The sequence below is a fragment of the Seriola aureovittata genome, chromosome 20 (assembly GCF_021018895.1).
Source record: "Seriola aureovittata isolate HTS-2021-v1 ecotype China chromosome 20, ASM2101889v1, whole genome shotgun sequence".
In the NCBI taxonomy this organism is placed as follows: domain Eukaryota; kingdom Metazoa; phylum Chordata; class Actinopteri; order Carangiformes; family Carangidae; genus Seriola; species Seriola aureovittata.
Window position 1 is genome coordinate 4,764,616 of NC_079383.1, and position 25,469 is coordinate 4,790,084.

The following is a 25,469-nucleotide window of genomic DNA, read 5'->3' on the forward strand; positions in this document are numbered from 1 at the left end:
ACATACACATATACATCAGGAAGTAATTCTATGTATGTAACCATAGTCGCTCCGGTAGCTTTTTTCTGCCACAGTCAGCTCAATCATCTGAGAGCTACTCCGTTTCAAGTCAGAACTCCAGGCCACACTATCAGCCACTCTGTTAAAGTCATCCTGCGCAATCATCTCTCATCCTGTTGTGATACATTATGAACAAAGAACGCTAACACACACGCCTGCTCTCAGACTTGACCATGTTAACACACACACCACAATATAAATACAAATACAAATACAAAGACAGTATGCAGCCATGAACATAAAACCATGAACTGGTTTGAAATAGGCTTCATCACCTAGTCAGCTCTCACTGACATTGGCAATGGCTGAACCACAACTTCCCACAAAAGGTCATAAAACTAATGTGGATTTTAATTGACATCCTTGACTGGCACTAAAACACAGCCATTATCCTGGGTAAAACTGACTGCAGGTCAGCCTGGCAGTGAGCCTTTAATGATGGCCATACCACTGCAGGATGGGGATTATTTTTTATGTTTAATCACGGCAGAGAGGACAAGTGTTTCTGGTACGACATGTCTCACTGGGACACTTACATTCAGCCCACAGAAGCTGTAAAGCTAAAGGCTGGTGAAGTGGAGGGAGCTCACAGTCACACAGGTGGTAATAACCAACAGTAACACATGTACCTTGCACTACAGACGTGCACAGGTCTGAAAAATGTCCATTATAAGCATCTTAAATCCATATTGTAATAGCAGAAAAAAAATCTGAATATGCAGCACTAAATAATTTTGAAAATTCTGTTGCTTCTTCAGTTGCCAGTAAGTGCTGGCCTTTAATAAGAAGATATTTACTGTGTGATTCCAGGAAGGAGAAGAACAGGAAAATGTGAGGCAAAGGAAAAGTAGAGCTTATGACCAGGGACTTGCATTGGTCCAATAAGTGAACCAATTCAATTGGGCTGACTAGGTTAAAATTCCTTTGTTATTAACTTCCCCGGTAATTTCTCCCGGCATAAACAAACTCCACCAATCACAGCGGTTACAGCGGAAACTGAGAGCTACTTATGTGAATTCCTTGAATCCGAGTCTATATCTTTGAAAACAAGCCAGGCCCTAAGACCTTTGGCTCCACGCTCATCCCTGATGACATCATGGGCCCATTACCGCGCACCAACAAGGCCATGTGCTGCCATTACTATGTTGCAAGGGGCTAAGAGCATTTTTACTGACATGCTGATGGCATTAGCTGGTGGCTCTCGCAGGCAACAACTAGAGCCTATGCTGAACAGAGACCTACAGAGAAGCCCCAAGGCTTTCCCTGGTATATTCTGCTTTAATTCTATTCCACCTGCGTGGAGTGAAAAGTCAGGAAACGAGCTGTATGACCTCAGGTGATACATCCGACCGACACTTATGGAGATCAAACCGTCAAGTTAGAAAAGCTTGTGGCTGTCAAAAAGTATAAGATGAACATGAAAATCAAATAAATAATTTCTACTATGAAATTTAAAAGCATAAACATTGGTTTTATTTTAAAGGATGTCTCCTGCTTCGTCTCTGCATTGGCCTTTTATGAACTTCCCTTTTATGCTACAATATATTGTAGCTGCCAAATAGGTCACTACAACAGCTATTCATCCACACAGCATTGTTATCAACTTGTTAAATTAGAACGGACCTCCATTATATAAGAAACAAATTACTTTTCCAGACGTGTTGTGAAAGGCCTACATTTTTCCAAAGCAAATGACAAATTTTGTCCAAAACTTTCAAAAGACTTTTCACATGAACAGCAGAAAAAAATGGTGGTGGTTTTCACTATTTCAGTACCTCCTCATGAGTCAATCTCAAATATTGGAATGAGGCTTAAGACAGATGGAATGTGTCACTGGCTGGTCTCGTGGATTTGGGATGTATTCACCCATTCAGCTCCCTGTAATTACAAAGGCTCTCGCTGAGATCCGATTTGCCGCTGGGAGCTTGTTCAAGGCACAGGGATTGGAACGACAATGGCGTAGTCCGACAAAGGAATATGGATACTGCTCTTAAAATAGAGGGAACTAATGCTGTTTTGTGTTGAGTGCACAGGCTCGCTGGCTCAGATGTGAGCAAGGTAAATTTAATTATGTGCCCCGTACGCACTGGCTGGCTTTCGATTAGAATGGACTAACTTCTTGATGCAGTTGTACTCCAGCGACCACTTTGCGAAGTGTTGGTGACACAGTTTGGTAATTGATGCAGGAGCCACTGGTCAGCGCTAAACTTTTGAGCCTAAATCTCTACTGTCTAAAGTGTTTCGTGGGCTCGTCCATTCATAATAATTTGCATTTTTAATAGCAAATATGAGTGGGGTTCTGTGATTACTGCATTAAGCAAATGACAGTTAGAGGGTAGTGAGACATTTTTTTTTTGTTTTATTGTACTTATTGTACCAATACCTGAACCACTGATTTAATGCTAAAGCTGCAAATAGCAGATATTTTGTGCTGTTGCTTTTAAAGGACAATTAACAAAATCTCAAACAACATGAATTTTGTAAAACTGGAATTTTGCCCAGAAAACATGCAGAGAAGTGGAAGCTAGTGAGAGATATGAGGGCAGGCAAATGGCTTGATGTTTGGTGGTCCCTGGTTGGCCCTCAGTCGGCATGCTGCTCAGGAAGCAGGAAAAAGAAATGAGGCGTGAGGATGAAATCGACTTCAGGGAGCAGAAACTTGGGGACGTTTATGTTTGGAACAGCTGATATGGTAGAGATATGGTGAGGTTCTGGTGATTTGTAAGAGAAAAGATGTCAAACAAAGACGTCTTAAAGTACCGTGATGTAAGTAATACGTTAGTTCAACAGTTGAGAAAATGTAGTTCCAAAGGAAAGGGCTGTTTGATGAAGTGGTGAAAATATTCAAAAAATAGCATACGCTTTAAGTGATATTTTCTGCGGGCACTTTTGTAAAGTGGCTAAAACACATTTTCTCCGGATGACCCCGTCGACAGCTGCACATCACTCAGCTTCTGTCTACTTCTCTAAACTGAGAGCGCACCGATCCAAAGCCACTGCAGGTAATACACTGACTATAAATGTAAGTACCTCACACAAACCCACGTCAAATAACCCAAACTTCACTTTAAGATCCCTTTAAAATACTAGATTATAATCCGTATTTCAACGGAGATTTTAATGACTACATTTTCAGGTTCTTTGCGATGGCCTGAACATATTTCTCGGCAAAAGTGGTAAAATATATACGTATCTCAAGTTTCCAAGCGGTATGAGAATATATATTTCTTCTGTCTAAAATCTGGACCAATCTATAGAGATGAATATAACAACTCATTGGAGGCGTGAACCTACGTTTCTAGACACGGGCTAACTTTCATCACCTCGACAACACTAACTGCTTATTTTTTAATTTTGGATGAAGGCTAATATTGACTTGATACGACAACAAAATGATTGGTCTAATCCTTTTCTTCTTGTATTCACTTTATTCAAAGCTGTTTAATATTCTTTTTGATCAGCCAGAACTACTGCGCCTGATTCTGTTGGGCTCTGCTTTGTAGTCGCATTTCAGTTCTTCTTTTGCCCCGTCTGTGCTCTGCTGTCTTCCACAAGTTATACTTACAGCGAGAAGGGAAGCCCTAAAGACTCCCCGATGGCTCCAGCAGCTTTCACTTTACAGTAAACAATAACTTCCCTGGCCTCACTTCACTGGCTGCCAGACATCAGCGCGCAGAGGGAAAAATGAAGCAGTTAGCATCCCAGCCTGACACGCTGAGGCCGCTCTCGCGTGTGTTTGTGTGTGTTTACATTTACCGCGACTGAAGAGAGAGATGAAAGCAAGGTGAGGGGGGATGAGGAGCCGTGAGAGTCATCTGCTTACCGACACGGTTCATAGTGCAAACTCACGCGCCGCAGCCACCTGCCTCTCAATCACATTCCTCACCTGATCTATTTCTGGAGCGCCTGTGTGAGAGCGGCGGGGGTAGCCGGGGATGAAAGCAGCGATGCTACGTTAGTGGAGAGGACCCGTGATTAGTTTATGAAATTGGGTTATCTATCATGTGAAGTTTCTCAAAGAGGAACCCCATATTCACGTAACAGGCACACCACGGTGTGTGTTATTCCATCAAAATGGGTTTCTCAGCGACTGAATTCGGAGAAAGTACATCCCACATTTTCTAACAGCATGCTCTCTGTGTGCTTTCTCCCAATTAGTCGCTGTGACATTTTCAAAACAAATCATCAAATTCATTATAAATTGTAGAGGAAAAGAAAAGATGCCATGCCCGGCGAAAGCTTCAGGCATCGGCAGCATTCAGGAGAGTTGGGGGGGGGGGGGGGGGGGGGGGGGGGGGGATTATCTGTCTATTTGCAGCTGCTGATTGCCAGGAATGAGATGCCCTCTGGTACTGATCAACAAACTAGGCATTGGCGGCCCTCAGCCATATTCAACTCCCCCCCATCTCCATGTCCCATTTCGTCTGCTGGGGTACGCCTGCCCTAAATGGCATGCTCCCCTCCTTTCCTTTCATCTTCTTGTAAAAATTCATTAGGTACTGTATGCATGTCTTCCAGGCTTCCAAATTGAAGGACGTTGATAAAATACGTACTGTACGTGCAACCTTAATCAGCTTGATCCACTTGATGTAGTTGAAGGCACGATGGGTCTATATTTCTCCCTCTTTCTCTCTCTCCCTCTCTCTCTCTCTCTCTCTCTTTTGCGATCTGCTTTCAGGCTGTTTGCTTTCTTAAATGAACGTAATGGTACAAACGGAGGATAAATTGCCTTCTTGTGCTCCATCTCATCACATCTGTCCCACAGGGCCCTCTCCGAAGCGGGAGGATATAAAAAAAAAAAAAAAATGAACACAGACTAGGAAAATAATTCACTTGCTTTGCCTGGGAGATACACATTGCTATCTGTGTAGAGCCTCTGCGATAAGGCTGATGTGCATTTGGTGCATTAGGCCTCCTGCACTATCACCTCAGCACAGAACAGGCTGAGAGTAAAGGGCAAAAGTCAGTGCACAAATGTGTGTGTGTGTGTATCGGACTCGCTCCCTCATTTTGTAATCTACCTCCAGGAGGTTTACACTGGGCTTTTCCAAAGCTGTGTGGGGACTGAAACAGCACCTACACAGGTTTACCGGGCGCAGCGGATGTCCTGCAGACGGCGGTGATGACAGCTGACCCGAGGATTCACGCGGGCTCATTCATTACACCGCCAGCTCTCTCAACAGGAGCTAACATTCCAGATGAACTCTCCCCATTACCTCAGTGTCCCTTTTTTATTCTCAATTAGAGCGGGAGAAGGCACTACTCCAGACATCCACTGTGACACTAATTTCACACCCACACAGGGACGCTCACAGGGAGTAATGGAAAACGCTGGTGGATGTCAGAGACAAACAAAAGGCAGCGCCAAAACATGCTGCCATGGCTCTGGGAATAAAATGTGATGCAGTCAGCATCGTTCCCGAAGTCTTCTTCAGCTTGGTATCCTACAAGAGGTGAAGGAGCTGGATACCCCAGACAAAACACCCTGGAATAACTGGGATACTGATGATCAAGTAAAATGGAATTTGTTACCAGTAATGTATGTGTCACATTAAAGCAAACTGATCCTTGATGCTAGACATATCAGTTTTACTCCCATGGGAACTGGGAGAAAATGTCATTAGAGACGTGCGAGCTGTTATTAAAGTCTTTACGCAAATGCAGAGGTCATAAAAGATTCATTTGTTTACCAGTGAATTATTGAGAGAAAGGATTTAATCAAATTTACAGATGTTGCAGTCAGAAAGTGCTGCTAATCTCACTTTGATTGCATCCAAATGAAAATATAGACAATAAAAATCAGAGAGACTGATTGTTGATTGTAGAGTTAATTACAGGCGCCAAATAAGAGACAGCAAACAATAAAAAAATTTGATTATTTCAGATTGGCTCAGTGATGATCTGATGAAGGTGGAACATTGTTGCTCATCGTAACTGACTCTCCTTCTGCATTACTTTAATGGAGTCATCCAGTGGACCATTCAGACAGTACAGTGCAGAATAAAACCAAATGATTGTGTATCCCCATAGGAAAAGTGCAGCTATGTTTCTTCAGCCAAAAAACATGATGAGGATGATAAAAGACAACGAAGAAAACAAAAATGTTAACGATGATTATCCAAACGAAGGTGAGGATTAAAGCTCCATCAGCCCGTGGCTCATTACATATTAACATTTCCCACCTCACAAGTCAACCGCAGGTGGTGAAGTGGCGAGAGCGAGGGGAGATGAAAAGCCTGACCTTTTATCAGCACTGGAAAAATGCATTAGCTACCTCATAATCCAATTTCAAGACCATGCAAAGTGGAGGTTTTGACTGAATTTCAGTGTGGAGAGAGCAAGGGGGGAAAACAGCCCAGTGAGTGTTACTTTAGGTGAGGATCTTTGGGTTCTTTTTCTCTCCCTGCTCTCTGCCTGCCAGGCTTTCTGGGGCTGCCGAGTTGCAGAGGACTTCAAGGGCTTTGCACCGCCGAGCTCCGTGAGCTCCATATCTTTTTCCTCCTTTCCTCCCTTGCCTCCCCCCTCCACCTCTTCCTCTCTGTGTCTCTCCGACTCTTTCTATTGCCCATGCTCTGCGGAGCTTTAGAACCTCGACTGGGTAATGGGAGCAGCAGTCAATCAAACTGCGGTTTCAAAAGGTGATGCTTTGTTTCACGCTTGCTTCCCACAAATCCCATCGAGCCTGGCACCTGTCAGATTGTCGTTCTGAAACGCAGCATCCAACGCCAGTCACCCAAACCCCATGGTTCCTGGGCAGATGGAGGGGTTGACTTTTCAGCTGCCTGTCAAGAAATGAGGTCATTCCATTTTGCTAGGTCTACCTTTTTTAATAAGGCGAAAAAAAAACAAACAAAAAAAACAACTGAAAAAGAAAACACTGAGTTCAGGTGTTTACTACTAGCCCACTTTCATGTAAACTTTGTAACAGACAGAGTAGAATTCATGCTCCAGGTTTTAGGGGGGAAAATGATATTTACATTTGCTTTATATAAGATTTTAACAAAACCGAACATGAGCAAATCCTTGATTTCTATTGGTGCCCTTCAGTTTTACTGAGTCTGACAGCACTGTCAAAACACCACCGGTGCTGCCAGCTCTAATAACGTGGAGGTTGGTAATAAATTGTCAAATGAGTTCTTGTTGTACCGTGATCTCGTAGAGGAACAGTAAAACCTGATACGGCAGAATGGACAGGATCTCCGTCTGCCCAGAGCGACCGGGGGTCCTCGTATCTCCAAGGGTTTATGAGCTCAGGTCTGACTCATTCCAGTTTTACAGTCACAGTGACCTTCCCATTAGGGCTCCATTATCAAAGGTCTATTAGCGAGAGAGGCGTATTCCCAGGCTATTTATCCAGCTGCAGCTTCTTCATATGAACTGTAGTGGATAAACAAGGGTGCAGCTTTGAAACCCTTGGCCAGTCATGGGTGAATGCCTTTATTATGGCATAAAATGAACACACATGTGCATAAACACATGAGACATAATTAGAGTCCAAGATGCAAAAACTACAATGTACAGTTACTGGCAATTGCAGGCATTTGGACCCCACCTCCTCTAAAAAGGAATACCTCCCTACGTCAACCGAAGGGCCCCTAAGTGTCTCTAATTAGTTGACTGGATCTAAAGAACCTTCTTCTATTTGACTAAAATGTTGTGTTTTAATGACAGCACCGAGGACGTACAGTAAACAAACTGATGGGAACCCAGACTCCTGGGTGCGCTCGCACTGTTTGATGTCTTTCCAGCTATGCTAATGTTTGACTAGGTGGCTTTTTAGATGAAAGACACTGATTAGCTCAGATGTAGTCATCCTCCAACACACTTGCTGCCTCTGTTGAGCATTCAGGGGTGTTTTTCCCAGCAAGGGCCGAAAAAAATAAAGGAAGGCTGTCAGCTAATTTCAACTCAATTTACTGCCGTTTACTTGGTCCCTGGAACCAATTTTTACAAGATAAGATTTTTGCAGTTGTGCTATGCTTCTAGAAGTCATATGATAATCAGCAGATGGCTTCCACCATGGTTATATTCCCATATAACATTATTAACTATGCTGTAGGAGACTGTGGAAGCTAGCCGACGACAGAGCGCTGGTTTATTCTGTTTCTATACTGTGTTTTTGTAAAATATACAAGATAAAAACAAAACTTCCCTGCATGGCATGAAATCCAAGAATCTCAAACTTCTTTTGAAACAATTTTATCGGTTGAAAAATGCATCACTGCACACTGGAAATAAAAGTATGTGTTTCTGTATGTTGTTTAAGTTCATTCAGCGTGTGTTACAAGGTAATGGCTTGCTATCAGATGTCTGACCATGGGACAAAACTGCACCAGAAAATAACTCAAATATCCCTGTGAGGTGGGATCCTTAATCTGCCCCCTTTGATCACAGCGCGTTTCTCTGGGGTCAACCTCAGAAGGCGGTAGCAGTATCCAGGTCAGAGTTAAATGCTGCTCATTCTTCTCTTTCATACTGAAGACTTACTGACAGCCAGGAATCAGCAGCCTTCCCTGGGCAATCCCCATCTATTTCCTTTTCCTGAACCTTCAAACAGGAGGTTCATGTTATCTCTGCAGCTCTGGGTTAAGTAGCGGCAGCAGGATAAAAAATGAAAAACTGTAAGCCATACAGGATCTGTATGTGGCAAAACAAAAGTTCTGAGACCAATTTTTCCGTCTTGGTACATGGAACAGTCAGAAATGATTGAAAATTCTGTTATACTGGCACTTTATACCAAGAAAGTTCTATTAAGTTTAATTTAGAAATGCAAATTACTGTTTATATTTGTTATGATATGAAAGTGACGGGAGTCTTGAATCTGAATGTCTTTCAAGCTCCTTTTTGCAAATCGTAAATAGAAAGCCTCTGAGCTAAATAAGAACCAGTGCATATTATTATATCTCAAAGGCAGCAAGACAAATATTACAGGCATACAGCCGGGCTGGCATACACAAGATATGCAAAGCAGCGAGAGGTGCAAAACAAAAAAGCAGTGTTGAACATGCAGTGCATATTTCAAATCAAATAACAACCCTTGCGACAGCTAATCCTGTCCCTGAAAGTAAAACTGCACACTGCGCTATCAATACTGACGGCTCAGACCCCAAACCAAACATAAGCTTGTACGTATGATTAACATTCAACACTGAGCTTTCTATGCTGAAATAACCCCCATGAAGGTGAGAACTCACTATTTCCAAGAAACTGCTAAAACAAGAGAAAGGGAAAGAAAAGATAAGACAGGTTCTTTTTATGTTTTTTTTTTTTTTTTTTTGATACCGATGAATTTCAGAGACGGCCTCATAAATAGTATAATGTGTCTGTATTCCATTCCAAGAAGATATTATGCTAATTTGTGACATAAAAACAACAGAAATATGGAACAGCTTTCAGATGGTCAGAGGAAATTTAGCCAAATCTGAATAAACCTAAGCAACCACTGAAAATGTATTTTAAAAAAGTTATATCAAAGCAACAAAGCATCTGTTAACAATCAGACCCTTCATGCAGGAGGAGCTATGCCTTTAGCAGATTGCTATTAATATTCACTCTTAGGCTACGGTATCACTACTGTATCCCTGCACAGAGCTTATTGATATTCCCAGCGAGAATCAATAGCTCCATGTCTATCACTGACCAACATCTTAAGAGTCTTGTGATCCGAATGCACATGCTGACTGAATACCAATCGAGCCCTACATTACCTTCCTTTTTTTCAACCAGCTGCCGGGCTTATCATCAACTTCTTGTGTTGGAAGTGGGATAGTTTACAGTAGGCAGCTGTTATGACGCAGCAGGGCTATCCTGAGGAAACACGTGGAGGTAACCTTCACTTTAGACATATGGATCAGTGGCCTTCGCTGAGCCCCAGATGTATTGGCACATGGATTTAGCCGGCTATGGGAGAGGCCAGATAACCTTGTCATATCTACTCTGGCTGTCATGGGAGGGTAACAGGATGGAGATTCTACCTCTGCGAATCCTTTTAGAAACACACACTCTCTCTCATGGAGGCGCTCTGTCTTGATCGCAACACAGTAAAGTAATTCAACACACTCCACCACCACGTGAGCCTAGCAGTGAAAGGTCACAAGCCCCCACCCCCCACCCCTGCCGAGTGACAGCTGTCAATCACAGCAGGTAGGTATTATCCGATCCATTTGTAATACTGGTCTCATGACTTCTCACCACTGCGTATGACCTACAATCTAAAGTCCTCATAGCACTTCCCGCACAGCAGAGGACAGTAAAATATATGCAACAACAACAACAACTTGTATTTTTGAAACCAAGATATGCAGCGGAGAATCAAGATTTACGAAAGCTGAATTGTTAGGGTTAAAATAAATAATACTTCTGATGCAGCCAAGATATTGTAGGTATCATAACATCACTTTTTTCACAATTTTCTACAATTTAAATTTGATGTTTAAAGATTTTACTAGCAAGTGTACAGTGCAAGGTCCTTGGTGTGCTGATGACAAGTCGAGACAGTTATATTGATTTAGATGTGGTTGGACTTTGTTGTTCATGCAAAATTCATAAGTTCTGTTGAGTGCAAACTGAGTCGTCGGGCTGTACGTGTCTATCTTTGGGGATCTAAAACTGCTTGTCGGCAATGCATGTAATGAGCTAATTCACTTTCACTCACAGCACAAGAAACCATGATCCTCGTTTCCATTCCATGTTTGCTGAGGCTGAAAAGGTGGATAAAGAAATAAAAACATACAAGATGGCTTCTCATGCTCTGCATGATGTTGTCATCATATCAGAAATTCATGTTGACATGCAGGTTATGAGCGATGCAAACCCCCCCACCCCCCCAGCGACCAAAAACTCAACTCAGATACAACGTGACTCTCTGAGAAAGGTGTGCGAGGGGCCGGGGAGGATTACTTGTGGATCCAAGGATAATGAAAAAAAAAAAAAAAGACACTGCCTGATATTAAATTCTAACACATGGAGAATTACTGATAGGCTGCTGGTGTTGTTTTACCTTGTCTGTGGATTCTGCCTGCTCGCCCTGTGGGAGAAGCCGGTGATAACACTGTGTAAAATTCATTGCTTTTCTGTGCAGCATGATGTGTCACCCATGACTCGTAGAAGTGAACAAATAATGTCAAACAACTGCTTCTACATTATAGATGAGGTGTAAATGAACTAGATTGTGGCACGAGCGCCAGCGACAAAGCTAGTTGGGGTCGTTTTGAGTGAACCAGAATCGTAGCAGTAACCTTGCAGCGCCTGTGTATGGATTCTTTTTTGTTTGGGTTGCTCCCTACCTGTCTGGAGCTGCAGGCCGTCCATTGCGAGGCTTGTTGACCTGGGCGTACAGAGCTTCCAGGGGTGGACCGTTGTCCGGAAGGCTCAAAGGGAGGTGAGGGCTCTGGGGACTTTGAGGGAGGTGGTAGTGGTGGTTGTAAGGGTCCATGCTGCTGCTATCTACCGACGAGTCTAATGATCCGATGCCAGCGTAGGTGTGCTCTTCATCCGAGCTGAAGGTGCGGCTGACAACATCTTGGATCTCGGCATACTCCCTCTCCTTCGCCTGCCTCTCCCGGAGTTCCCGCGTCTTGGCCTGAATTCTGTGAAAAAACGGTGAAGAGAAAAACGACTGTTTGTTTATTTTCTGAATCATCTGGTAAAAATGTTGCAATATATTTTCCTCAGTGGGAAAAAGTAAGGATTTTACAAACCTAGAAACTGTGACGAGGATACCCTTCCTCTAATTCAGACAAAAATACATTCGATGAATCAAAATTTTGTAACGTTCAGAAGATCAGCCTGATGAATTTTTTAGAAGTTTCAAGTATTTTTTAAATTTCTGTAAAATGTTGCTCGCTGCTCTTCATTTGCAGCGCAAATATTATCCAATATTAATCAATACATAAAAGATTCTTTCTATATTTTCCAGACAGTGAGTTTCCTTATTTTTTGATATTTGTTCTGGCTCTGCTGATCAAACCAAAAAGTTTTCATAAAATTAGCCCTGGGAACCGAGGCAACTTTGTTTAATTAAAAATTACACACATTTATTTGTCTCCTAGTAGGAGAGCCAGAGATATTTAATGGTATGTGAGGTATTTGGTGCAAGTGCTTAAGAAATGCAAGGAGGCAACACGGCAGAAACAGACGAGGGTAAGACCACGCATAATATTCCATCCAAGACTCGGAGAGGCCTCCAGCAGCATATCAAGTTTTAAGTTTAATCTTAGAGATTGATCAGTCCGGACTTGAGAGAGGCCACTCCTCCTAAAACTTCTAAAGTGGCTTTCTTCTCCTAAGTGACAGGTAATGAAGATAGAGAAAAATACCTTCCCCTGTAGAAGGAGAAGCCAAGCAGTAGTATTGAAATATGTGGGTGGAGATGAGCGGACTGATCTTATCCTCTCACGAGAGGAGCTGGGAGGGAAAACAGTCAGACCTCCTCTTCCTCCTTCCCCACCCCTCCCTCTCCCTCCGTGCTCGTTCCTCTCCCCGGGACCACTTCCACACAACAGAGCCTTTCACAGGACCTTTCCTGTCTCAGAGAATGGTTCCATGTGAATGCCCATCTGTCCGCAGCTAACAAGACTCAGTCATGGTGTTGCATGGGAGCGAGGAGAGCTGGCATTGTAGGAGCAGGGAGGTGGACGTTGGGGAGTGGAGAGGAGAAGGGGTGAGGACAGGAGGAGGTGGAGGAGGGTGGGGGGTGGGGGGTTTGACCTCCCACTGCGGTGACCCTGGCAGCAGCCACCAGACTGCTCACTGGTTCCAGATGTTGTATTCCCGCTGTAGGGTAACACACATCTCACACACATGGATACAAGCACGCTACCTCCCACTGGCGCTAGACTTCCCTATTACCTCGGGTCATAACTGACCTCTGACCCCCCCCACTGCTGCTCCTCACAGATGATTGACAGGTTTAGAACTGAGCGAAAATCCCCCCTAGCCTAACTTTCTCTCCCATGTCTGTGTATTTTAATAACAGTAATCACATTTCAAACAATCACCATTTTTCAGTGCCGGATTAACCCAATTCCCACATCCTACCCATAGACTGCCTTGTTTATTTTTAGCCGCCAAAAATCCCATTTTCTCAGCATTATCTGTGGAATGAGATTTTGATGAAGGCCTGATGCAATGTTGCATGATATGCAGTCATCTGTAAAGCCTCTAAGCTGGTCTGGTGTCTTTTTGCATCGTCGCGGACCAGGTACAGCACGGAAATGATCAACTCGGAGCACAGTTGTTGATACCCGGTGTAGTCTCCCTTTAGTTTGTGCTGTCAGGAAATAAAACACAGGGCGGAAAACACTAATTCCCAGAAGCCTTTTCACCTGCCATCTGGCTAAAGTGATGTCAGATCTCTGCCAGGAAGGACCAGACAATGATGTTACCACAGGTTCACGGAAGTCCACTGGGATCTCAAGCCCCTCTGGCGTTTTATGGACTAATCAGATTCATAAAAACGGCGATATTGACATTTGGGATGAGATAATGGCCTTGGCTAGACTGGCGACATGAAGCTAAAAGAGAGAGACTTCTCCTCCTGGCCTCAGGAGTCTGACATGGATAAAGCTAATAGGTGCATTTCAATAAAAGGATATTAACAGGCAAAAATGCCGTAAAACAAAAAACGCTGTTGTCATTAGAGCCATCCTGTGTTGTCACTTGCTCTTATGAACTCACCAACTTTCAAAATAAGGTTTTGTTTCAAGCCATGACATCTGGGAGAAAGGTCGTGGCTCTTTTTGTCAAACAAAAGATCCGTCTGTGTGTGTTTGTACAGAAAACATATCCACAATCCGAACCTGTCAATCTGCCGTGAGAGGCCAATTTCAACATGTTCTTGCTGTCAGAAAGAAAAGCCGGATAATGATACAGTGTTAAGTTTCCGCCCAGGTGGCTGTGGGTCTCTGTGGCGTATTTTCTGCCAGATGACTTCTACTGATGTGTCAAGAATAAAACATGTAATAAAAATTACATGTACAGTATATGGATCTACTTTGCATTAGAAAAAAATGCCAGCGTTCACTTTCCGAAGCGAATCCCCCTGACTATTTATGTGGTTCCACGAGCAGGTGTGTGTTGGAAATTTCAGAAATTGAATTTATCCTGTAAAATAGCTCATAGTCCAATAATAGGACTGCAACAAGACGTGCCAATCATGGTTTTCAGAGGACGAGTCCGAATAACTTTGACGTTCTTTTTACTTTTCGTCTGGTGGAACGATGTGAAACGTCTCAACAGCTGTTAGATTGCTGTGAAATTCAGTCCAGACATCCGGGTTCCCCTCAGGGTGAATTGTAATTATCATCTTTTTCAATTAGCACCATCAGGTCAAACTTTTAATTTGTCCAACACTTTGGTTTTTGACCGAAAAAAAAAAAAAAAAGTGACATTCCCATTAACCTCAAGTGTAGCGCTAATTAGCAAATGTTATTATGCTAAAACACTAAATTTAGTTGATGACCGACGGATCATTATACCTACTAAACATATTAGCACTGTGACATTAGAATACAGGCCTAGCTCTAAACAAAGCTGTGACTAAGTACAGTCTCGCAGAGATGTAGTCAGGCTGTAGTCACACTTGTTTCATCAACATAAGGAAACATATATGATGAATGTAACTCACTTACTACAAAAGTCAACCCTGACTTAAGGCATGAGATAGGATGCATTGCCTTTTTTTTTAATCCAAAACCAAGACTTTAAAATCATTAACCGACTGCTTAAATAAGCCTAGACCTAAAAACATCTGGAATCTTGTCAAACCCCTTTGCCCTGTACGCCCGTTCTCCTTATTACTGCACAGAAATCATACTGACGACATGAAGAAAAACATTAATATTCATAGTGGAATATAAACGTATTTTATAAGGAACTGGGTTGGAATTTGGTAGCCATTTTTCTGCACTGTAATATTCTCATTAGCTCCTAACTTTCACACCTGCCAACTGCGTTCTTCTTGGGCAACCTGCAACTGCTGCTCCACTTCCAACTCCCTCTCCTTCCCCCGCTTTCTCCTGAGAGACCACCCCCACAATGTACCATATATACTCCATTAGCCAATTAATGGCCCAGCATGTTAACACTGAGGAAAGTGCTGCCCACACTAAACACGTTATTACTGTACAGCCCCAATTACTAGCCCTTCTCCTCTCTTCTCCTCTTACCAGACACTACATCCGAGAGGAGAGGACACTGTAGCTTTTAATGCAATCAGCCTGGGGGAGGTTTCATTTCAAAAAGGGGGACAAGCGAGCTTTAGTGTTTCACAGCAGCCCCCGCTGTGGATTTTAATTTTTGTTTTAATTATACAGATGACAGCAGAAATGATAAGAGTATTACGTCAGTAATTGCTACATTTCTTTTGTGTTGTCCGTGTTTTACTTCGCATTCTTAGAAGTAGGATTGACCTCACATGCACCTTTAAATAAAAATGCAACGCTTACTTACTTGGTCTTCATAATAGTGCAGTGGAAAGGCATTTCCTCCAGGCCTGACAGTCTAGACAGTCTAATGCTTAGGCTTTCAGGGCAGTTGAAGTTCAACTCCTAATCCACTGACTGACCATGTCTTCAAGAAAATTATGTGTCAGCCAGATAACAATATTCTTTCTTTAACGTCTGTTCTGTTCATCGTTCTGTTCCCCTGTTTTTTCATCCATTCTCACTAAACTGAGACTGAAAACGGCACCTTCACGTGAACTAAAAACAGAATTTGTAATGACGCTTCATTTCAGCACATAAACGTGAAAGCAGAAGATTGTTGCATTAAGTAATTACTTTAACATATTATATAGGTAGAATGAGAAGCCTGGTGTGGACTGGTAGCGACATGTCAGCTTACCACGAGTCCCTGCCTCTCCACGCTGAATAAATCTCATTGTTTATCCAACAGGGCTGTTGTTTTGGACCGACGAAGACAGCAGACTCCTCCATATGCTTGACAGTGTTTAATCTACCCCAAGGGGAGGCTTGGAGGGAGCTGGGGGTGGGGTGGGGTGGGGTGGGGGGGTGGGGGGGGGTGTCTGTACTCTCAGACACTCATTTTGAAGTCAACACACTTAGAAGTTTGAAAGCCTGTCTCTTCAATATGCATTGTTACTGCGGTGGATGAAACAGAATGTATTTGCTCTCTAACTTTCTCATCCAGCTGCCTTGAATAGATCTTTCTTTTCAATACCCCCTCATCAAAACATGTTCCATTGTTCTGAAGTGCAGATGGAGGGCAGAACGTATCTGAATCTAATCAAAGTGCAGTAAATGACTCTGCGCGCAGCTGTCTGTGCAGAATCACAAACCTCCGATAGCCAATTTTTTTTTTTTTTTTTTTTGTGTGTTGACACACGGGCCCCATAAGAGCGTAATGCAATCACAGAGATAATTGTCCAAGTTTCGTGGTGTTAATTTGCAGTGTTAATAATCACATTAACTTGCTGTAGGTATCAATATAATTACAAATGTAATCACACTTCCCAATCAGCCAGTTGTAGCTTCCTTTGAACTTACTATGAAAATGAGGCTCAAATAGGATACTGAAATAATGAGATGGTTTGACAAAGTGGAATGATAACGCTGGTGCCACAATCACTGTGGAAAAAAAAAAAACAGAAAGGGAAGAAATCTTCTGGAAAACTGCTTTATTTTTTGGACACACTAAGCCTCTGTACGATGAACGTGTTATAATAAAAGACCAAAGTCTCGGACCTTATCCATGTTTGTTTGTCAAAATATGAATTGTGCCGACTGACCTCCTGAAACACTTCTCAAGTTTTGTTTGTCTAGAGTCAGCAGGAAGTCTAACAACAGACAGGAGGAAGCAGGCCACTGCTGAGGAAAAAAAAAAGAGTCAGTGATGTGCTCTGCTGCGGTCTGGGAAACGGGAACAAGGAGAGTGGCAGTGGAGTGCTGGCCGCTGATTAGAAGCCAACCGGAGCCGAGCAGATAAGAGAGAATGGACATCATAATCAGCTGCCACAGAGAAAGACAGAGAGAATGAAGTTCAGTTCAGGCGGAAAATGAGGAAGGAACATTGTCAGGTCGTCTTTGTGTGCTCCCCACTTTGGCCAGGAAAATATAGTTTCAGGGCTAGCATGTGCAGAGATAAGTCGGGGACTGATAGAAGCTCCACCAACACCACCTGCCCTGTGTTTCCTTCCCTCTCTCTCTCTCTCTCTTCTCCCCAGCGGCCTCGCGTGAATGAGGGCCACAGAAATGGCTTCTCTCCAACCCACCCAGGGTCCAATCAGAGAGCTTGTTGTCTGCAAAGTCCTCTCAACATGAGCCAATCAGATAGGGGTGTCTCGGGTGCTGTCCACAGGCATAAAGAAACCAGAGTAATGGCTGCCCACTGCTGGGTTGAACAGTGGTTTAGAGCAGCCTAACCACGGGATCTAATGCTGCTTTGATGAGATATGAAACAGCCAATCACAGGAGCTGTATAAAAACCTGCCAGATTTTTAGCAAAACAAATGCTGCTGATAACCGCTCCTCATCAAGCCGATGCACTGCACTGCGCTCCAGTAATGAGTCAAAAGTTTTATGCACTGTCTGCTCCATCATTGTCAATGGTGCTGCCATAAGAGGCTGACAAGATATCAATGAGGGGAACATTTTTACCCAAAATAAACTCCTTGCGTCTGTTAGGACCGCAGGCCGAACCGTAAATGGCATGAATCATATCAAGGTCATAGTTTAAAATATATAACCAAAGCTGCCTTATTGCAGGGCAGAGAGAGCAGGTTTTATGAATTAATCTGTCTCACCTCTCCGCTGACTCCTATTTTGAATCGCTAAAAGCCCCTGTCAAAACCGTCTGCTTGAATTAATGATCGCTAATGTCAGCCGAGCTGGGAGTTTGGCTGCGGCCCATCCCCGGGTCGCGCGGACAACGTTGTGCCGGCTGACGATTTGCCAGCTTCAGAAACCTGTTACAGTCCGATCCATAATTTCATAAACGCACTCTGAAATGGTCCCGTCTCCGTGGCAGCGGTGTAATCAATCAGAGTGTGTACCTTAAGCGGAGACCTACAACAATCAAGTGCAGCACCCTGGGAGTGCAATATAGTAGTGCAACCAAAAAATACAAGAAGTAATGGATTTCTGAGCTGTCGTCCTGCTGAACCTTAATGCTTTGAATATCGACTTGGCTTCATGGCAGGTTGGTTTATTATTACCCACTGCCATTTCCCTCAGGATTCCCTTTCCATTAAACAAGGGACAATCCTGGCCTAGCTGAGTGATGGGATTTGGGAACAGGTACAAAAAGAAAGAATTAGGTTGCCCTCCAGCACAGGGAGCTGGGACTGGGGCTCACACATGCAGAACGGACACAAACAAGACCGGGAAAGAGAATGTGCTGTAAGACAAAGCAGCAGACAAAGAAATTGGTTGACAGCAGTGAAAGAAAAAGAAGTAGGATTTAAATAGAGTTTGCGTGTTTCTGGGAGAAGCGAGGGTTGAGGACGCGTACCCTACATATCTCATGCCCACCGTGCATCTGTGTTGATTCTGCTGCTTAGCATGACAGTCGTTTGGGAGCTGCTCAAAGGGGGACAGATCTGGATGGAGAGCCAGGCCCGCTGGTCTCCAGGGCGCACCGAGGGAAATATGTTGGGCCCTCAGCCAGAGGGCTTCGCATCCGCAGCGGAGAGGACCATCACTGCGAGTCATAGCTGAATACCGACAAGAAAGGGGCTACAGCTTTTTCAGTAGGGCCTCCAGATGTTCCATTCAGCAGGGAAGAGGCCCCTTTGTGAGTGTTTTTTTTTTGTTTGTGTTTGTGCTACTGTGCATTTTCGACAGCCATCCATCCTTCTCTCTCTTTCGCTGTAAGAGGGAGTGGTATCAAGCCCTATTGTTTTTATTCAATTAGCTGTCATTACCAACCGCAGTTTGATTACTGAGTTCATTTGGCTGGTGGCGAACAATGGAGGTCTTTTCATCCACCCTGCCACCAATATTGTCTTCCCTGCTGGAGAGAATTAAATGGGGCTTGTCTGTGAGGGATGAGGCGCACACGGCAAAACCAATGCTTTGCCTAATTCTTCTGGACGTCCTGATGTCCACAAACACCAGAGGACACGGAGCCAAGAGGGCTGGATAGAAAGGAACTGCATATTCTTCAGCGATTAACAACCTGGGAGAGCTGCAGGAGAAGACAAATGCGGAGCTACATCGATTTCACCATTATAATGAGCGCCATTCAATCATGCCAAATCCACAGGGGCCTACGAGCAACATTAGGAGGTCAGTGCCTCTGAATGGCACAGGAAACAACAATCCATAAATGATCTATTTAATGTACTGATATAAAAGAAAAAGGACATTTCACAAATTGACATCTGAGTGCTTTCCCAGAATTCCCCAACCTTGCTCCACCATTTTGTTAATTAGGTAGTTTGCTAATTTTCCTTTCAGCAGTGCCCCCCCCCTCCCCTTTTGTTCAGCCGGGACTTAATTGTTTAGGCTTTTAGCAACCAAAGCCCTGTTGGAGCACTCACCTCTCTTGTTCCAGCCTCATCCGCAGGGTCTCCTCTTCTGACGCCTGCATGTCCTCGGCTTTAGATTTACTGGAACTCTTCCTCTCCATCCTGTCCCCTGGCCGCTCATCCCTCCGGTGCTTTACAAACCTGAGTAAAAGAGAAGGGCAGAGTGGATTTAATTGAGGCCCAGGCTTTCATTTCTTTCTTTTTTTTTTACAGCAGCAAGTCTATTCCTTTGTCCAGGAATTTCATTTGAAATACTCAGTAGGAAATTAAAGTGTCAAACTGTCAAAATCTTCAGATTGGGTTTGTAGAGGGGAAACAGCTCAGGAGTCTCCCTAGGCACCCATTGGTTATTGGAAGAAGAACTTGGCCTTCCTCATATAAATGTAATCAAAATGCAGCAAGCCATATCAGAAAATAACTCAAGACTCCATCCAGGACAGCAGAAAGGATTCAGTGTGCGGTGTTGATAGTAAAGTCAGTGGCTGGGAGAGCTCAATGCGCTGCTGCTGAACAAAACACAAGCAAATAGAAAACATCTCTATCATCGCTGAAAGTACACACAAAACAGAAATGAGAACAGAAGTGTTTCCAAGAGGACACAACAAAGCGGTTAACCCAGCTGGGATGCGCCTGTCGTTCAATGCTTTGTTACTTTTGAAGTTATTGAAGTCGGCTTCTCATCGGCGGTGTTGGAAAATGGGCTAAAATTTATTTTAACGTTGTGATCAAATATTATTGCAGATATCTGCTGTTAACTTAGCCTTAGCCTTTTGCTTATTATTAGCTTGTCAATTCATCCCCTGTTCAAAGAGGGGATGAGCTCCCCGTCTCCCCTCCCTCAGCTGTGGAGTTTACTCAGAGTGAGGGGAGCGGTGGCAGCTCATGATTTAGTTTGAGCACGGAGGGAACAAACTACCTGCAACCCGGGCAAAATGTAGGTGAAGGAAGTGGCATCATTTGTAACTTTCTAGGCGGTGTCGCAAACTTTTACATTTTAATGACGGGAGTGACACACCGGTGGCAGTAAATCCGTGACAGCTTTACAGGAGGTGAGAATAAGCCAAGCCGATGATCGTAAATTCCTCTGGTCGGCCGAGCTCGGTGCTCGGCAAATAAATGACTGGAGACTCTGGCTGTGTGAGGGGTGTGAGAAAATGATGAGGAATAGAAAATAGAAAGGATGCATTCAGTTGACAGGGGTATAGTGCATTTACAGGGCTCCACACACACATATTGTCTAACTCCACTTGCCGAGACTTTATTATTCACAACAATGTGCTTGTGCATAACACTAAGATCAGATGCCAACTTTATACATGTGCATAGAATTTAGGGATAAAAGATAAACTCTCTGATGAGACCAAGAACAGGAAAAGGCAATATCATGAAAGCGTGATGTCATTTCCTGTTGCTCCACAATGAGGCCAGCTGTGGAGGAAGTGCTAAACGGCAGGATACAGAAAAAGGAAGTATTACAGACAGATATCCAGGAAGTGCACATGATGGTCATTTTGCACATGGACATAGACGCACATCTGTACACCATATAGAGCAGATTCAACTTTACTGTATCCTCTGTGATACATGGTGCGTGGTTCTCATATGCACCTGCAAAGCCTAATTAAATAAGTCTATGCAGAACGAAACCACCTGAACACCATGACGATACACGCTGGTGACTGTACCAAAACCTTGAAAAGTGCAGTAGAGGGATTATTTTACGAAAGAGGCGAGGATCGGTCACTTCATAGACATGAATGTTGTATTTGAGGTTATGGTGGATGATTATAATTGCTCAACAAAGACCATAAATTAAAACCAAGTCAGATTCAAAGTTAAATATTGAAAGCTTAGAAGAAGGATGGTACAAACTGTGTGTAAATGAGAGGTTTGGGAAAACTTGACTCACTTTTTCATTACATCTCAAATCAAAAGCAGAGAACAAGGCACTCGGCAACTGCTGGAGGATATGAGGTGACCTGGAGGCAAAAAGCCAGTACAATATGACAATATGAATATGATTATAAGCTCTGGAGATGATATGCAATCCTGTTTTGATTGCATATCATCTCAACTGTTCTGAAATGCATCTCGGCAACGATAGAGAGATTACATATGGACAGGAAAGAAACAGTATCTGGCTAAAATACTGCCTGAGGAAAAGTTGAGAATGTTCCGATGGAATCGGGGAAACATAGACAATTAAATGAACTGAAATGCTGAGCAGGAAACCTAACTTCTTTTAAACAAGGAACTACTGGAAATGAGAACGTGCATTCATTTCTGTATTATGTTTTTGAACTACTGTCACGTTACTGGCTTCAAATGTGAAAACTCAATAAACAATTTAAGTGCTGCAAACCTTGTATGTTTGATTTTTGACTTTTGAATGTCAAGCCGGTGGAAACCAGGCCACTTATATGAACAAATATGATGATTGTAAAGACAAGGCAATAACAGGAAGTGTACGGGCATGAGGGCATTTGGCCACAAGTGAAAAGAAATTCAATAAATATAATCAGAGTAAAGGACTGGATTTTTATTGAGTGTTTATATAACATAATTTAACTGGATGTTCCGGCATTGTACACACTGACTTGTATGATGTTGCATGTGGGCTTTTTTTTTGAGCAGTCCCGTTCAATTTGAGGCGGCGGGACAGGAGGAAGCATTAAGCTCTGCAGTCTCCCAGCCCCACGGTGCTTCACCCCCAGTTTATTTTTACCTTCCTCAGAGCTGAGCTTTATTTGACAGTTTGAAAACTTTCTCCGAAAGCAGAGAAAAAAAAAAAAGAAAAAAAAAAAATCACATCAGACAAGGTTGACTTTGGGCCAGTGGACGTGAATAAATTCATGAAATGGGAGACTGTTTCCCCTCACAGATGTTTATTATTCAACTTTACATTAAAAGCAGCCAGGAGCTTTGTGCAAATGGCTTCTCTGTGGTAGCGGCTGCTTTGGAAGTGTAATCTTTTGAATTTGCTGTGGCCTGGTGGGAGATCCCAGTTTGTGGCTGCGCAGGGAGCCCAGAGGAGGCAGAGGGAGTGATATGTGGGTTCTTTTGTACCACAGATAGCATACATTACCTGATTAATTAATCAACAAATGGCTCTGGTAAGGCATAAAACTCCAGGCTGGGGCTGGGAATGCTTATAATAGCGAAGCTGCTATCTATCACCAGGGCAGGTGGCAGCTTCCCTCACCTCACTTCAAAGACTTTCATTAACTTCCTGAGGAAAATTCACCTTCCTCTTTTCCTTTCTCCAACCCCCCCCCCCCCCCCAAAAAAAACAAACAAAAAAAAAAAACATAAAATAACCGTAAGGGAGACAAACTTCTGCCTTCAGCATTTTTTCTTCTTCTTCTGGATCGACATTAATACAGTTTGGGATTTGTCATAGTGGAACATATTGGCGGATTAGACTGAGCAGGACCCTGGGCGTGTAGTAGTTCCCATATGAAAGGCTATTCCCCCATCGCCGGTGGCTTGAGAAGGAGGGCCCACATCAAAGCGGAGGCGGGGGAAAGGGACGATCCTACCAGAGCTATTAGAAGGCTCGGGACACTTGCCGGTTCATTGGCAACATGGCTCTGCCCTTCACTTGAACAGCCTGAGCCCCGCCAGTGGGGACCATCGTGGAACACAGGATTAGCCACCAAACCATCAATGACGCACAAACTCCAATGTAATAATTCTACACTTAACATTTTCTGAGCAGGGAGAGAGCTGAGAGAGCCGCGGCAGCACCAGTGTGTGTGTGTGTGTGTGTGTATAAAACTACAAACTGTCCTGACTTTCACACCTGTCTCTGGGAGATAAGTGTCTCATTTGAGAAACAAAGGGAATCAGATATAAAACAGGAATTACTCTGAGTTCATCTGTGTCAGGAGGGAAGAAAGAAACTTGTTTCTATGAAAACTCTGGAGCCAGTATTGGCACATTGGCATTAATCAGGGCTGGCAGCAGGATACTTGTATTGAGAGTGAGGTTGTTGGGGCCTTGATAATAAGATATTGATTGGCAGCTGCAACTCATGGGTAGAATGACAATGGAGCACCTATAGTATACATTGCAGTTTGGCAGTTTTTTTGGAATGCAGTTGCACAGCAGTAAAAATACAAACTAGGAATTTTCATTGTATTGTTTAATATCATTTTAATTCCACAGAAGTACGTCAGCTATTTGATTTGAGCACGACCACTCATTCTCAACCATGCAGCACAGCAGCAGACCATGTTACCTAAAACCCCTACTAACTAGCCTTTTTCCAGAAGAAGTAGAAAGTGGACGTCTGAATTAAGATTATTCTGCTAAATAGCTATTTGACTTGCAATGGTCGCTATTTGAGCAACAGCTGGACGTGTCCATTCAAGCCAGTTGAACAATGATAAGCCATTTACATCCTCATAAAGCTCCGATCTTCTACTGCTTCAGTCCACTGGACCGAAACTCTGTTTAATGATCCGTTCCTAAGCATCTATCTCGCTGTGGCAGACAGCAGGTAAGAGTGATGAATACACAAATGCACCGGGGCTCTCGAAAAAAGACAAAGAACAAATGGGAAGAGAGATGTAGATCGCACAACCACCTGGGTAGAGGGACACTCGGTGAAGATTACATGAGCGCAAACACACAACAGCTGTGTAAGATCCCGGTTTGATCAGTAGGTTAGTGATATGCACACAGAATCTAGATATGACCTTTAGGCTGCATTCACAGCTCGAGCTGCTGTGTGCTATTCATCACTGTTTGCTCTTCATGATGTCTGATTGGCCATTAAACATCATTTAGATACGCTAACATGTGTCAGCCATATATGATGTATGCTTTATTAATGCTATAATCGCCACTGATGCAATGAAACATTGAGAGTAAAATTGAAGTGTTCAATCAAAGTGCAGTGGCTTAGGCATCTACTGACAGCGTCTCATAAAATAAAATGTTTTCAAATACTGATGCACATTAGACATAGCTTAATGTATGACTGGGCTTTACTGTATGTATCTGCTTTCGCTAGAAAAGAAGTCAGTAAATATGTATTCCATTCAATGTGATACATCATCTTAGATCACTGAAAACAGAAGGGTTTATACCACAAGCAGTGGATGCCTCATACATCATCTTCATTGATTTACAGGGTAATAATACCTCAAGGCTGCAGCACAACAGAGGAGTAAAAAAAAAACCAAACACAGAATTTCCACAGAGGGGGAAAAAAAAGGAAATTATGCAAAGCCTCAAAGCCAGTTTGATTGTTACAATCATTTAATCTGCGGAGTAGATTTGAGAGAAGCAAATCTGTTTTGACATCCTCTGTGGGGAATTTTTGTGGTTTGCTCACAGGAAGTTGCAAACCTGGGGAGAGAGGACAGCGGCGAGAGCTTCCTCTGACATCCGTGGGTTTTAAAAGTGAATGAAAAGACGTAGTGGGCCGCCGCCTGCTCTAACCTCACAACATCCACCCGTCATATGATGTGCTCCATCTTTTGATATTATTCAAACCTGCAAATGGAACAGGTGAGTCAGAAAGAAAAAAAAAAATGACGGCATCAGTCTATCAGTTTGAGTAAGTGATGAGAGGATAATTTCAAGGGCAGACAGAGAGAATCATTATGGTTTCTGCTCGGCGAACCTGAAAGTTAATCCAAATCTCCCAGGGCAAAGTCCCCCACAGACGTCTGATGTGGTGCCTGAGCCCACATCCCCTGAAACTGTATTTGTCACTGTCAAGGAGTAAATAAATAACTATGCCTCCACCCCCCACGCTCCACCCCCCCTCTGCATTTCATTGTGACAATCCATAAAGCACCATAAAAGAAATAAGCTTTTTTTCAAGAGATATTATTATCACCTTATTGATGGCTAAAAGTACACAGAAGAAAGTTAAGACAAGGCACACACACACCCACAAACAAACAAGGGC

General features: G+C 43.3%; 1 protein-coding gene across 3 annotated transcripts in view; it reads right to left on the reverse strand.

Annotated features, from left to right (window-relative positions):
* The window catches only part of LOC130160991 (partitioning defective 3 homolog), a 343,348-nt gene that overhangs the window by 66,591 nt on the left and 251,288 nt on the right, over nucleotides 1–25,469 (reverse strand). For all 3 annotated transcript variants that reach the window (XM_056363858.1, XM_056363857.1, XM_056363859.1), the window contains 2 exons: nucleotides 19,559–19,687; nucleotides 11,346–11,648 (listed from right to left, as the gene is read on the reverse strand). In XM_056363858.1, the coding sequence (XP_056219833.1) occupies nucleotides 11,346–11,648; nucleotides 19,559–19,687 (432 nt within the window). The remainder of the gene's footprint in view (nucleotides 1–11,345; nucleotides 11,649–19,558; nucleotides 19,688–25,469) is intronic.